The sequence below is a fragment of the Epinephelus fuscoguttatus genome, linkage group LG8 (assembly GCF_011397635.1).
Source record: "Epinephelus fuscoguttatus linkage group LG8, E.fuscoguttatus.final_Chr_v1".
Lineage (NCBI taxonomy): Eukaryota > Metazoa > Chordata > Actinopteri > Perciformes > Serranidae > Epinephelus > Epinephelus fuscoguttatus.
In genome coordinates, this window is record NC_064759.1 from 10,146,430 (window position 1) to 10,160,829 (window position 14,400).

General features: G+C 42.3%; 2 protein-coding genes across 7 annotated transcripts in view; one reads left to right on the forward strand and one right to left on the reverse strand.

Moving 5' to 3' along the window:
* The window catches only part of LOC125892690 (lamin-A-like), a 64,186-nt gene extending 55,296 nt beyond the window's left edge, over positions 1-8,890 (forward strand). For all 5 annotated transcript variants that reach the window (XM_049582838.1, XM_049582839.1, XM_049582835.1 and 2 more), the window contains 4 exons: positions 328-447; positions 544-603; positions 1,119-1,286; positions 7,252-8,890. In XM_049582838.1, coding sequence (XP_049438795.1) covers positions 328-447; positions 544-603; positions 1,119-1,286; positions 7,252-7,287 — 384 coding nt within the window. In that variant the 3' untranslated portion in view covers positions 7,288-8,890. The remainder of the gene's footprint in view (positions 1-327; positions 448-543; positions 604-1,118; positions 1,287-7,251) is intronic.
* A 1,749-nt stretch (positions 8,891-10,639) lies between these two features.
* Positions 10,640-14,400, reverse strand: part of pear1 (platelet endothelial aggregation receptor 1) — a 90,330-nt gene continuing 86,569 nt past the window's right edge. For both annotated transcript variants that reach the window (XM_049582832.1, XM_049582831.1), the window contains one exon: positions 10,640-14,352. In XM_049582832.1, the coding sequence (XP_049438789.1) occupies positions 14,213-14,352 (140 nt within the window). In that variant the 3' untranslated portion in view covers positions 10,640-14,212. The remainder of the gene's footprint in view (positions 14,353-14,400) is intronic.

Sequence of the window (14,400 nt, forward strand, 5' to 3'; positions counted from 1 at the left end):
AGTGCTCCGAGTGGGTCCCCATTTTGTATGTATAGTGTGCAAGCAGGTGACGTAATACACATTCCTGCCAATGTGTCCAGCTTTTACATTGATCAATAGGCGGCGGTAATGTGCCAAGAAAAGTATCAGTGTGGTTAAATGCAGGGAAGAAGACTGCAAGCAAGAAAACATGGATATTATTTTGTATATGTTGTATGTGGAAGTAAAGATGTTCATCAGCCTCAAGGATACACACAGGACGCCTTTTTTATAAATCTTGAATCCTATATGTCAGGTTATGAATTATGAGTTAAGTTCAAGACCTCTTCCTAACTCTGACCTTCACAGATCTGGGCTGCATCTGGCGGTGCAACCCACAACCCCCCTAGTGACCTGGTGTGGAAGAGCCAGAACTCGTGGGGCACCGGCGACCTCCTGCAGACCTCCCTCATCAGCGCCAACGGAGAGGTCTGACCTCACCTGTGTTTGTTTGCAGTATCAAAGTAACAGGAATATAAGACATGCTCAGTTACTTCATCACGTTGTTATTTTGTTCCCTATCAGGAGATGGCCATGAGGAAGGTGACACGCACCCTGTTCACTGATGATGATGATGACGACATGGTAAGTACCTCCTCTGTTAAAGGAGCATTTCACCTGCAAGATGAAGTTTGTATATCAGTTGCTCACTGCGTGTTACCTTGAATTTGTCAGGAAGACTTTCCTTTTCTCTCATGCCTCCATGGTGAACGGAGAATCCAAAAAGGCAAACATTCTTGATGAATTGAAGTCACTGAGGACTGCGTTAAACAACAGCAGAACATCTGTTTAGAAACTCTCAGACACCTCATACAGTGTAATCCAAATCTCATTTATCTAGTCGTATGCTCAGTACTTTCCAAACACATGCATTTTCACAAAAACGCTACAATATAAAACACTTGCACCTGCAAGTAGTGTGCCCTGTTCACTGTAGAGGAATGCGAGAATTACAGCTTTCTCCACAAATCCAAGGTGACAGAGTAACTGATAAACAAAAGCTTATTTTGCAGGTGAAGTATTCCTGTAAGGCGACTCCTGCAGCATCTCCCAGTTGAGCAGCAGTGTGAGTAACTCACCCTGTTGTGTGTTGTTCACAGGGAGCGCACAGCACGAGCGGTGTAGACAACGAGTACAACCTGCGGAGTCGCACGGTGATCTGCGACTCCTGCGGGCAGCCGTCAGAACGCGGAGGTTCTTGTGGCAGCGGAGGTCTTGAAGGCCTCGTGGGACATTCCTTTTTCATGGGGACCAATGAGCCCAGACAGGTACGGTACAGACTGGAACAGGAACTACACGGCACAGAGCAGAACAGCATTGTATTATGAAGGCAAAATAGTGAGTGCTGCACATGGTAACGGCTCTGTGTAGTTAGTTGTAAAAAAAGAATCAGGTGCTCTTCAAGGATGGGGCAAAGAGTCACTTAAAGATGTATATATTTATAATTTTATTCAAAATAGATAACACTGATTAACTCTTTATTATACTGCAGTTAGGGAGTGACAGGAAAATGGGAAGGTTGGAATCAAAGCCAGGCCACTGCAAAGGACTCCGCCTATGTGGGTCTACCTGGTGAGCTAGCGGTCGCCCAGTAAAGACCGGGTACCCCATGTATGGTAGTTTCCTTGCCACAGCAGCCATGGATTCAGTTCAAGCTTGTGGCCCTTTGCTGCACGTCGTCCCCCCTCTTCTCTCTTTCCTTCCCGCCTCAAACTGTCATTAAAAAGGCTAAAAGCCCAGAAAATAAAAGAAGAAATACAAATCAACAAAAAAATCTTGGGTGACCATCTAATCCACAAATGCTGATCCTTCGTCTGTCTTTGTGGTGCGAACGCTTGCAGAGAAACTTTACAGTTTAGAGTTATAAGACACTTGAGTCAGAGGTGCTTTTCTTTCTGTTTGGAGGCATTCAGTGTTACTCAGAAGATCATATTGCATTGTTGTAATGCAGGTGCAGACAGCAGGATGGTTTCCTGTCCTCTGTCTATCTTTTAGTTTTTAACACTGGGAGGACAAACACAGCAAAAGGATGTCTGTAAGACAGCTTGATTCTCTGTGATATGAAACAGTAATCTGTCTGAAATTACAGACCTCTGATCAGTCAAACCAAAAGCTGGCCACACCTCATTTCACATGTCTGTAATTTCCAATCATTTCTCTATGAAATCTCCTGGAAAGAAGAACTGTGGAATTTTGTATTAATTCTGGTAAAATAAGAATTTCCTCCTTTATTCAAAACACAAGCAATTAGCAGCGGTTTTTAATCATTCATCACCGGAAACTTTATTTTCCATCGACATTTTTTTAATTTTTGCATGTTCAGCCAACCTGCTGTGCACTGTGTCGGCTACACCAGCAATTAATTAGAAATAATTCATTGGAAGGGTGCCAAATGAACACTGTTTGTTTTTTTTCTGTGTAATTGGTACCAAATTGCATCATTATTTTTGGGAAACTTCTCAGGAGATCATTATAATAGTATTTAAAAATTATGAATCTGTAAAAGAAGGCATCTTTTTTTTGCAAACTATTCTTTAATTAACTTCTTTATTCATAGTACTGTTCAGTTCAAACAGAGAAACCAAACAGTCACATATACAGTACAGGCCAAAAGTTTGGACACACCTTCTCATTCAATGTGTTTTCTTTATTTTCATGACTATTTACATTGTAGATTCTCACTGAAGGCATCAAAACTATGAATGAACACATGTGGAGTTATGTACTTAACAAAAAAAGGTGAAATAACTGAAAACATGTTTTAGATTCTAGTTTCTTCAAAATAGCCACCCTTTGCTCTGATTACTGCTTTGCACACTCTTGGCATTCTCTCCATGAGCTTCAAGAGGTAGTCACCTGAAATGGTTTTCCAACAGTCTTGAAGGAGTTCCCAGAGGTGTTTAGCACTTGTTGGCCCCTTTGCCTTCACTCTGCGGTCCAGCTCACCCCAAACCATCTCCATTGGGTTCAGGTCCGGTGACTGTGGAGGCCAGGTCATCTGCCGCAGCACTCCATCACTCTCCTTCTTGGTCAAATAGCCCTTACACAGCCTGGAGGTGTGTTTGGGGTCATTGTCCTGTTGAAAAATAAATGATCCAACTAAACGCAAACCGGATGGGATGGCATGTCGCTGCAGGATGCTGTGGTAGCTATGCTGGTTCAGTGTGCCTTCAATTTTGAATAAATCCCCAACAGTGTCACCAGCAAAACTCCCCCACACCATCACACCTCCTCCTCCATGCTTCACAGTGGGAACCAGGCATGTGGAATCCATCCGTTCACCTTTTCTGCATCTCACAAAGACACGGCGGTTGGAACCAAAGATCTCAAATTTGGACTCATCAGACCAAAGCACAGATTTCCACTGGTCTAATGTCCATTCCTTGTGTTTTTTTGGCCCAAACAAATCTCTTCTGCTTGTTGCCTCTCCTTAGCAGTGGTTTCCTAGCAGCTATTTGACCATGAAGGCCTGATTCGCGCAGTCTCCTCTTAACAGTTGTTCTAGAGATGGGTCTGCTGCTAGAACTCTGTGTGGCATTCATCTGCTCTCTGATCTGAGCTGCTGTTAACTTGCGATTTCTGAGGCTGGTGACTCGGATGAACTTATCCTCAGAAGCAGAGGTGACTCTTGGTCTTCCTTTCCTGGGTCGGTCCTCATGTGTGCCAGTTTCGTTGTAGCGCTTGATGGTTTTTGCGACTCCACTTGGGGACACATTTAAAGTTTTTGCAATTTTCCGGACTGACTGACCTTCATTTCTTAAAGTAATGATGGCCACTCGTTTTTCTTTAGTTAGCTGATTGGTTCTTGCCTTAATATGAATTTTAACAGTTGTCCAACAGGGCTGTCGGCTGTGTATTAACCTGACTTCTGCACAACACAACTGATGGTCCCAACCCCATTGATAAAGCAAGAAATTCCACTAATTAACCCTGATAAGGCACACCTGTGAAGTGGAAACCATTTCAGGTGACTACCTCTTGAAGCTCATGGAGAGAATGCCAAGAGTGTGCAAAGCAGTAATCAGAGCAAAGGGTGGCTATTTTGAAGAAACTAGAATATAAAACATGTTTTCAGTTATTTCACCTTTTTTTGTTAAGTACATAACTCCACATGTGTTCATTCATAGTTTTGATCAATCAATTCAATCAATTTTATTTATAAAGCCCAATATCACAAATCACAATTTGCCTCACAGGGCTTTACAGCATACGACATCCCTCTGTCCTTATGACCCTCACAGCGGATAAGGAAAAACTCCCCAAAAAAACCCCTTTTTGCCTTCAGTGAGAATCTACAATGTAAATAGTCATGAAAATAAAGAAAACGCATTGAATGAGAAGGTGTGTCCAAACTTTTGGCCTGTACTGTATGTGTAAAAAAGGCTTCATGAACAGTAATATTTAAGAAGAAATTTAATTAAACATCAGATTTTACTCATAAGCTTGGCTTAACAGGATGTTTCTTGACTTCTTGAAGTTGGGTTGTATGAGGTACGTATTCATAGTCAATGTATTACCTTCAGTAGAAGGCGGTCAGCACAACCCCAGTTTGGAGAAGCAGGCAAAGTACCGACACAGAAGCTCAGCAATGCACTGCTGTGGATGGGGGTCAGCAGCTAAACATATTCTAGCCACTTAAAAAAGGCCTACCTAAGTGGATGCTATATTGAGAATATTTTCACCACTTCACCTTGCCGTCACTCAGCTCTTTCCATTGGCGCAACATTTTCTGGACCGTAGAGCTCACTTATTTCTGAACATCTCTCTCTGTCAGTTCGTTGAGTCTCTATAACGTTGGGTTATCGCTCTTATCATGACATAAATGTTTGTTTTTATTTACTAATATCAAATAACAGTTGACAACCAACTATCACACATGAAACATTTGGAAAAAAAAAAAAAGACTCAAAAATTCATGTTAAACTTATTAAAATTACATCAAAGCACCAACAACACATCCATCTAAACGTTAAAAAATGTGAGATAATGTGATGTGTCACGCTCTTATAATTCCCTCACACGAATGTTGACAAGTAGGTTCCCTGTGACTTTAAATTACATTAATTAGGTAGAGTTTGCCTCGTTATATTTAGGGGTCCAAGCCCGCGGGGCCTGGGGAACATGTATGCAAGTAGACGCATCCCGCAGGACCAGCGGTGCTGGGTGCTGCAGACTGTGGAAGGGAGGGCAGTGCAATTTGGAGGGTTGGTCCAGACCCCTGCAGGGACCTCAGATGCAAAAATGTATATGTGCACCTGCAGGGGGCGCTACAATCAAGGCCAACACGTTTTTGCATGTAACTCCCACACTGTATGTCGCACATTCAAAAGCCTTATATCCATGGATTCCCTGAATGGAGCTGCATCACGTGTGCATGGCCCCACCCACTTCTGCCTAACTTTTTTCCCGCCAAAAATAGCAAAAACTGAAAAATCTACTTTTTCGAACTCCTCCTAGAGATTTTGACCGAACTGCATGAAACTTGGCGCCTCAACTCACAAGATGGACTTGATTTAGAGTTATCAAAAGAATTTTGCCCGGTCAAAAAATGTGCGAATTATTGACGACAAAAAAAATTAGCTAAAAGACACATACTGTTGCATATTTTTGTCAGACTACATTATATCAACATGACACTTTATACACTTGTTCCAGAGGTTGTTCAGAGGCTCGGTGCCAAATTTGGCCCAAATTGGCCACTAGTGGACACTGTAAACCCAGAAATATCACGTTTCATAAAAGTTGATCGGATTTGTACGAAAATTGGTGAGAGGACAGCCCTGAGGCCAGCCGCAAATATGGTAATGGTTGGTCAAAGTGGACGTGACTTATTGCAACAAATGCATTCAGGCTTTCGTACTTCCAGTGCACTTCCCATTACAGTGAATACTGCAGCTCAGACGTTGGCCTGTGTCCTGACGCTCGCCCCGAGCCCGTCGTCCTTCGGGGCCAACTTTTGTGGGCTCCATGGGGCGTGGAGGCTGAGTTGCGCTGGGAGGCTTGGACCCCGTTCATAACTGCTTGTAGTTCTAGTTTTTACTTGCATTTTTGAGGATTATTTAACATGTGTAGAGAACGAAAAACAGAACTAGTTGGTTTTTATTTAAAGAAATGTCAAAAATATTGGACAGTTCTCCAAAAGATTTTTCCCAGAAGCCTCTTATCACTTAACAAGACCAGAATATGTGACTGTGGTTTGCTGTCTGGTCACTACATTCTCTCCAACATCTTGAGGTTGTGTTTCTTTATACTTACTTTGAATTTGTGGTGTCTTAAATTATCGAATTAACACCTTACATGAATATTCTTTCCAATAGTTTGAATTAGAGTTTGCCTCTATATTAGGAAATGGGTGTGCACAACATGATAGTCAGTAAAAAAATCCTAACTTTTTAACAGCTGCTTTTATACATGTGAATACACAGAAGTTTTATGTTGGAGAAAATGTAGTGCCAAAAGGACAGAGCTGTCTGACGGCAGCTGAAGAGGTGAAATATTCTTAATATAACATCCACTTAGACTGATATTTGTTTTTATGCCTCCGCGCTGGTGATGAACTAATTAGGTTTTGGTGTTGAAAGGTCAAGGTCACTGTGACCTCATTGGTCTTACTCGCATAAAAAAAAAAAATCTCAGGGAATTCCCTCAAGTTTGGCATAAATGTTTGCTTGTTTACTTGGACTCAAGTATAAACTGAGTCAGATTTGGTGGTCAAAGGTCGCCGTGACCTCACAGAACATGTTTATCATACACTAATTAAGACAAAATTTCACACAAATTTCGGATGAAATAAAACGATAAAGTGATATTATTTTACTGTTACACTGTGACTGAGGGAGTTCAAGTATCTCGGGGTCTTGTTCACGAGTGAGGGTAGAATGGAGTGTGAGATGGATCTGCGGGTTGGTGCAGCTTCAGCAGTGATGCAGGCACTGTGCCGGTCCGTTGTGGTGAAGAGGGAGCTGAGCCAGAAGGCGACGCTTTCACTTTACTGGTCCATCTACGTCCCAACCCTCACCTATGGTTCTTAGCTACTGCGGTGGTCCTCCTGCCTGCTTCAGGGTGTGTTGACAGCCATCTACTGTGGATAAAACACTGACTATGGTACCTCATACAACCTCACTTAAAAAAATCAAACTGTCCCTTTAAGAAAAGTCGTCTCATCATTAATGCAGTTTATTTGTCAATGTGCTTCCATGTTTAACACTGCACTGTGTCACTTTCCTCCTTCAGGGTCGTGCCAAGCCGGAGAACTGCTCCGTCATGTAAAAACCAGACAGCACCTCACCTGAACCCACCACCACCTCCTGTAGCCCATATAGGAGAATAATAATGTCCTACCATTGGGTTGTTTGTCTTTATTTTTTTTTATATGGTCTTATTTTTTTGTATTCAGATTAATCTGCAGGTTAGAGTTGCTTTGAGGTTTTTTGGGCGGAGGGCACAGGATTTTCATATTTAGCTTTTTGAGTTTGTGTATTCAAGGTATGTTATTGCATGTGTGCCGTGCTAATGCTTGTTCTGCTCTTCTTGCACAGTCTCTCTCTCACACACACGCACAGACACACACACGCACACACACAGCTCCATTGACCAGTGCTTGTGCTTGGATCCGAGGCGGGGTTTCACATTTAATGGCCAGGCTGTCAACACTCAACACGCACAGCTAGTGAACCCTGTCAGGAGAAGGTCTCTACAGTCGACAGGAAAATGAATCCTGTGGGGTTTGTTGATAACGTTTGTCGCCCACTGAATTGATCAAATGTTTATGGAAGGTGATGTTTACATTTGAAATTTATTTTCCTCATTTTGGGATAGTATTGTTGTATCTTTATATGAAAATACATTTAAATAATTTTTTTGTTTGATAAACTATGTTGGAAAAGTCTCCAAAGAAAGCCAAAGTACTTTAAGCTCAGGGCGTTCAGCAGGTTGTGTTTCACCTTTAGCCTTAGTCGTAGTGTTTTTTCTATGTGGATTTAGATCGCATGGTTGAGCTGCAATGGTGCACACAGAGAGAAAAATAATTATCTGAGATGAATATATTTTTTTCTGCAATTCACAGCTCGACCCCAGAGGGATGTATTTGGTTCTTGAAAGTGTGTGGAAATAAGGAATTACTGTCTGCTGGATAATATACCCAGACATAAATGTGTATCTCAGTTTGATTTAAATGTGTTGCCTTATTGAGTAACTCCAAAGATGTTTTGTCATGATGATAGGAAAATGTTTTCTACGTGGGGGAGATATCAGGAACAGGTACTATATTTTGAGTCTTTACTGGTGCCATAGATACAGTATATATTTGTAGGATTTCTCAGCTTACTCAACCACATTAAGATTATTCTGATAGTGAGCTGCAGCAGTAGTTTTTGGGAACATTTTAACAAGCTTTTTTACAGATTATAAAAAACAAGAAAAAAAAAAGACTGCCTTCAGAGGACGGAGAGTAACAATCACTGTTCTCTGGGCACATGCCTCCGATCACAGTCTTGTGACTGTCAGCTATCCTCTGGTTTGTGTTGCTCCTAAAAAACTGGTCATAAGGGCTTTTTTTTTTTCTTCCTTTCCGCTTAAGCTTACTGGCTTTGCAAATCCCCAGGCATGATTTTGGGATCTGAGCAGGATTGTTGGGGGGCGGGGGGGTTCTATACTTTGTGACTTTGGCTTCATGCACTGCTTTTATCGAGGGCCTCTCCAAATATGCACAGCAGGTAGATTTGTACTGTAGTCTGGCAGCTTAAGTCATTTATACTCCAGTGGAAAGCATATCAAAGCATTTACGGGAAATACTTGATAGCTGTTTTTGATATTTTTCTCTGTATTGTACTTCATAGATGGTATTTCTGCCACATTAGATTATTTTTTTTTTGCCTTTACTACATGTCGGATTTTGACACCATGATCCCCAAAGTGCCTTAAAAAGTCCATGACAATCGTTGATTAATAAAATGACCAGCTCCAAAGATGACACTCATTTCTAATAAGCAAAGGCACAGTATTTATCTCATATGAGACATGATTACTGCATGTAATTGTGAAATATATGCAACTATTAATTGAACCATCCCGCTCAGAACAGATGCTTTAGAGGGTGTGTTCGGGGGTTTTTCAGAGGCTTGTGTTTTCTCAACAAACGGCTGTTCTTTAACATTTATATGCAATGTTAGTTCAAGTTGATGAAGAATCAAGACACTAACAACATCAGATTCAAACCCCAGATGTGCTTTATGTGACAAATGTCTTGAGGGGCCTTTGTAAAAATTCCTGAACCCTCCCTGTTAAAGTCCTGATTGAGGCCTCAGGAATCTTCTGAAGGACTTGAGGATTTAAATGTTACTGAAAGGGATTTGTTGTTGTGAGCCTTTAATGCCAAAGTTGTAATTTGCTTGAAGTAGGATTTGTGTCGATCATAATGATGCTGTTAACGTTATGGAAAAGCCATTCAGTCGATGTAATGAATGTTTTTTTTTTTCTTTTCTAAAATAATGCTGAGTAAAATTCTCTCCAGTGACTGACTGTTGTACTTGTTTCCTTGATGTAGAACATTCTCATTCAAAACCAGTGACGAAAAGTGCAGTCATTTTTATTTACATTATATACACATGTTCCCATGGTTACATTCAGAAATATATGTTCATACGTAAACAACAAAAAAAGAAGCTGAAGCTCTACCCAAAACTATAGCATGTAAAGCATGTTGTACATTCTTTGTGGTACACAGAGTTTCTATGGTAAAGTTGACAAAACAGTTAATTCGATACAAAACAAAACACATGATGACACTTCTAAAATCATTTAGAGGCAACACAAAACATCAGCAGGGGCGGAGCCAGACATAAACATTCAAGGCTCAGCCCAAATCAAAGGGGGCCCGGGGGCTTGATTTATTTATTTATTTTTCCACATTTACGGCAGCTATATGCTCCACTTTTGAAGCTGTTTGAGTTAATAGAATGCCTAAAAATCTGTACATCATTTGGAAAAACATGACAGTTGCAGATGAAAAATCACCCCGTAGAGCCCACATCCTGTTTTGCATCTAATTGTTCTCAAACGTCATCTTCATCATTCTGAAACCACAACACAACATATTATAGGGATGACTAATTTTCTCTCCTTTGTTTTCTCTCATTTGTCTGATGTCACTATTTTGAAGTAACAGGATGAAAATTCATAACGTAATTAGTGAAAACAGCATTACTAATGTTGAAGCCTCCCATTGTGACAATGTGCTGGAGTTCACAGAATGAACTGCAAATCAAGGATCCCCAACAATACAAAGTACAAGTAAATGTGCCCTTCAGTACTCGGAATTGTACATAAAGTCAACACAGGAAGGTTTTCGGTCAAACTAGCCAGCGAGCTAACCCAGCTAACAAAAGCTAGCTAGCTAGCCAGCCGTCCATATTCAGGCCATTACCACTCCCAACATGTCAGATACTGCTGCACTATCAAACGACTTGGTGGCAGACACCGACACACAGAGGCACCCATCGTGTTGGTATGATATGCAACAGGTAGCAGCCATTTCTGGCGCAGCAGAGTGGATTGGTCAAACTAACTCTGGGCTTTCACCCTGGAGCCTGCTGTTTCACGTGTGACACCAGAAGTCTGGAACTATTTTGCTATCAACTTAGTGTTCTAGTATGCGTAGCAAGTGACATGTGTCACAAAGCCAAACCATGATTTTATTTATTAAACCTAACCACGGACTTTTGTCACCTAAACTCAAGGAATAAACTTAAAAGTTGTTTTACCTACCTTTGGGCCCAATCCCATTTCTCATTTTCGCCCCTACCCCTCTTTTTCGAGTGCCCCTTGCCCCTTGCAACAAAGTTACAAGGGGTAAGGGTTGAAATATTCCCCTATGAAATGGGACAACCCTTCATACCCGGAAACGTCATCATTAGTTGTCAGTGATGTCATAATAAAACGCGACGAGTATGTTGCCGGGGAAACCTCACAACAAGCGATTTTTTTTGTTACGTTTGTTAGAACAAATGTATATAATACATTGAAATGATGGTTATCATAGTCTTTAAATCTTTAGTTACGAAGAAAATACTTACGTTTATGGTTTTCTTTCATTGCCTCTGAAGCCTTCCCTGCCATCTTGCCGGTGATTCACAAGGCATTCTGGGAGATTTCTCGTAGCACTCGCTTTGAAGTGTGCCTCTGAAAAAACTCCGTTTGGGGGCCATATAGCCCTAGCACTCCGCCCTTCCCCTCTGCCTCAATGAGAATTGGGACATCCCTACCCCTATGCATGAACGTGCAAAACGGAGGGGTAGGGACAAGTGGTAGGGTTAAGGGGTGTATTGGGATTGGGCCTTGCAGTCTTAGGATCCCTCCCCAGATGACTTCACACCCATTCACCCCTGGTCCCACCTGACCCTAACAACTCACATGGTGGCCAGGTGGGTCAACGACACATTGTGACCTTAACGACTCTGAAACTAAGAGCTCACATGACCCCTACGACTCTGCAAGGGTTCCCACCCACACAGGGTTTATAGCCTGCACCTTCGCACCAGTCCATCAGAACTGAAAAAAGCCTCTTGGATGAGAGGCAAAACGTCTTCAAGAAACGCAAGCAAGTCCAGTTGCCTACGATACAGCACTTCCGATTACCATGACCTGGATGACTCTGAGAATCTTCACCGACTTGTTTTACCTACATTGTAAGTTCATTCATTCATTCATTTTCCGTAACCACTTATTCTGTTGGGGGTCGTGGGGGTGCTGGAGCCTATCCCAGCTGACATTGGGTGAGAGGCAGGGTATACCCTGGACAGGTCACCAGACCATCACAGGGCTGACACATAGAGACAGACAACCATTCACACTCACATTCACACCTACGGACAATTTAGAGTCACCAGTTAACCTGCGTGTCTTTGGACTGTGGGACTGTGTGAAACTCCACACATAGGGCTTGCCCACCCTGGGGTTCAAACCAGGAACCCTCTTGCTGTGAGGTGACACCACGTTGTGAGTGTATTTTGAAAAGACACAAAGCGTGTAATGAGCGTAATTTGACACGCCATACCCGAACTTCCAAAACTGATGCGGGAGGGTACCCAGTGTGTCATATTTTGACATGTAGGTCCACTAACAACTGGTATTTGACGTGTCAGGATGAGAACATGATGCCATATTAGGCTAGTCACCTCCGAAGCTGGGACATGCTCTTTGACCCAATGGTAGTTACGGGGTATGACATAAGCACAATGTAACTGGAGCTGCGATGTAAGAGGGTCACAGCAGATGGCGTTATGAATAAAGGGATGATGTCCACTTGAGGTGCTTTTAGGGTTCGCTATGTTTGGCCACCTTGGGTGCACTGGACCTGACAGAACTTTTTGGGTACACTCGAATAATTGGCAGCCGATATACAAAAGAGCCTTTTCATATAGAAAACATGTTTTTGAAACAAATCAGTCATCCCCCATCCTCTATTGAGCCTTTCAGGAAGTGCAGATCAGATTTTACTACGCATGTGTTGCACCCCAATGATATGACGCTATATGACGCCATGACTTCTCCTCTTTCAAACCTCCTTGGTCACCTCACCAACTCACTGCTAACCTTACTAGCCCAAGTGTTACAGCTGCAGATTCACAAACCTGAAACATCATTACAGGGCCTGTAATCCAGCCTTGAGCTGCCAATTTATATAGCTGTATGTCGTTATCGTGATTAATTGTCTGAAAACCGTTGCTTTGCCCCCATAGCAGGCACAGGTAACAGAGTGTGATCCTCACAAGATGGCTCCCCCATTCCCAAAAAAATAACAACACAGCATGAGGTCAACTTCACGCTCTCTCTAAATGGTGATATTTCACCTATAATAGAGGTTTTGCTCCCCTGATTTGCTGATGCAGTCGAGAGACTGAGGGGAAATGAAACAAAGTTGAAGGTATTTTAAAAACCTTGAACATTCAGGGCTGGACCCCCATCAGCCACCCCCCTGCTCCGCCCCTGGGATGAGTTGGAGTACTCTGTAAAGCTAAACTTTTGGTATTTTGGGTGAACCGGCCCTTTAAATACCACACAGACAAAAGTTACTGTAGGTCACTGCGTTAACATTCATAATACTGCTTTGATTTGGCTTTAAATTCCCCATTTGATGAAGGTCATGGGAATTTTTGTCCTGCATGAACAATGATTGTGCTTAAGCAGAGTTTCTGCTATCTGTTAGTGATAAATGTGTAATCTTTGGTCACAAACCCTTTAAAACATCCTCAAACAGGGCTGTTGTTCTACATTTCTGTAAAGCTAACAATATATTCATTTCTATATTTACAAAGTTTCCATCTGACAGCAGCAATAAGTAAACCACATTTGTTTAAACAAACGGGGGACACGTGCATCATCGTGTCTCTAAATGCCACATTAGGAGAAGACAGTGATATGAGTCATAAAAAATATTGTGCATCTTGGTAAAAAAAAAATCTCAGGCACTTTGGTGAGATGATTTTTTGCTGTCCAAAACAAACTCATATGCGTTGTAAGACATGTTTAAAAAGGTCTCTCGACCTTTGTTTCTGCCCTTTTGATGAGCTAATCAAAAGAAGTCCAGCTATGACGAGTTCATACAAAAGCTGCCTATAAAAAAGTTTACATTTTTGGAATATAATATGTCTAAATTTAACCAAAAAAGCAAAAATAAAACTTAAACTACGTCTTAATTTGTCATTTTTGATGATGCAGATTTGAAATCTAATAAAAAGGGCCTTTGAAACATGCACACCAGCTCGTCAGTAGCAGGCGAAATTACAGCAAGTTTAGATGAGTTCAAACACATAAACATTCCCAAGTTTTTGCTTTTAAGCATGAAGTCTTGTGGCGTATTTTTCCCATGGGAGGTGAATGCAGCTGAAGCCCCGCTGGCGTCGCCACAGTCCAGCCTTCCTCACCGCAGCCTGCTGGCTCCCCGGTCTGGATGACAAGTCTGTCATGGTGAAGCAAGTACCACTTTAGCCCACAGAGGGGCAGTGTTGAGCTGACAGGGGGGCAGACACAGTAAACAATTGTTCCTCAGTGGGTCAGACGTTCAGGCGCTGGTCTGTGGGTGGTCTGCAGCTCTGATTGTCAGACAAGAGTGTAAAAGTTTACTCCTTTTTTGGGAGCGTGGCTGAAATCATCCCCAAAGTGAGGAGGAGGGAAACTTGCTCTGCTGCTGTGACTGTCACTGAGGTGTTCTCCTGGGGGAGGGGGGGCGGCGGACAGGTGGCAGGTCATAGTGTCCCGGGATGTGGCTGTTCACGGGGAGGTCGTAGTGGCTCTGGGGGTCCTCATGTGGAGCGTGACCGAGGGAACTCTGACGCTCTGTGAAGACAAACAGAAGCTCTTTTATACAGTTACAGGCAAATATCC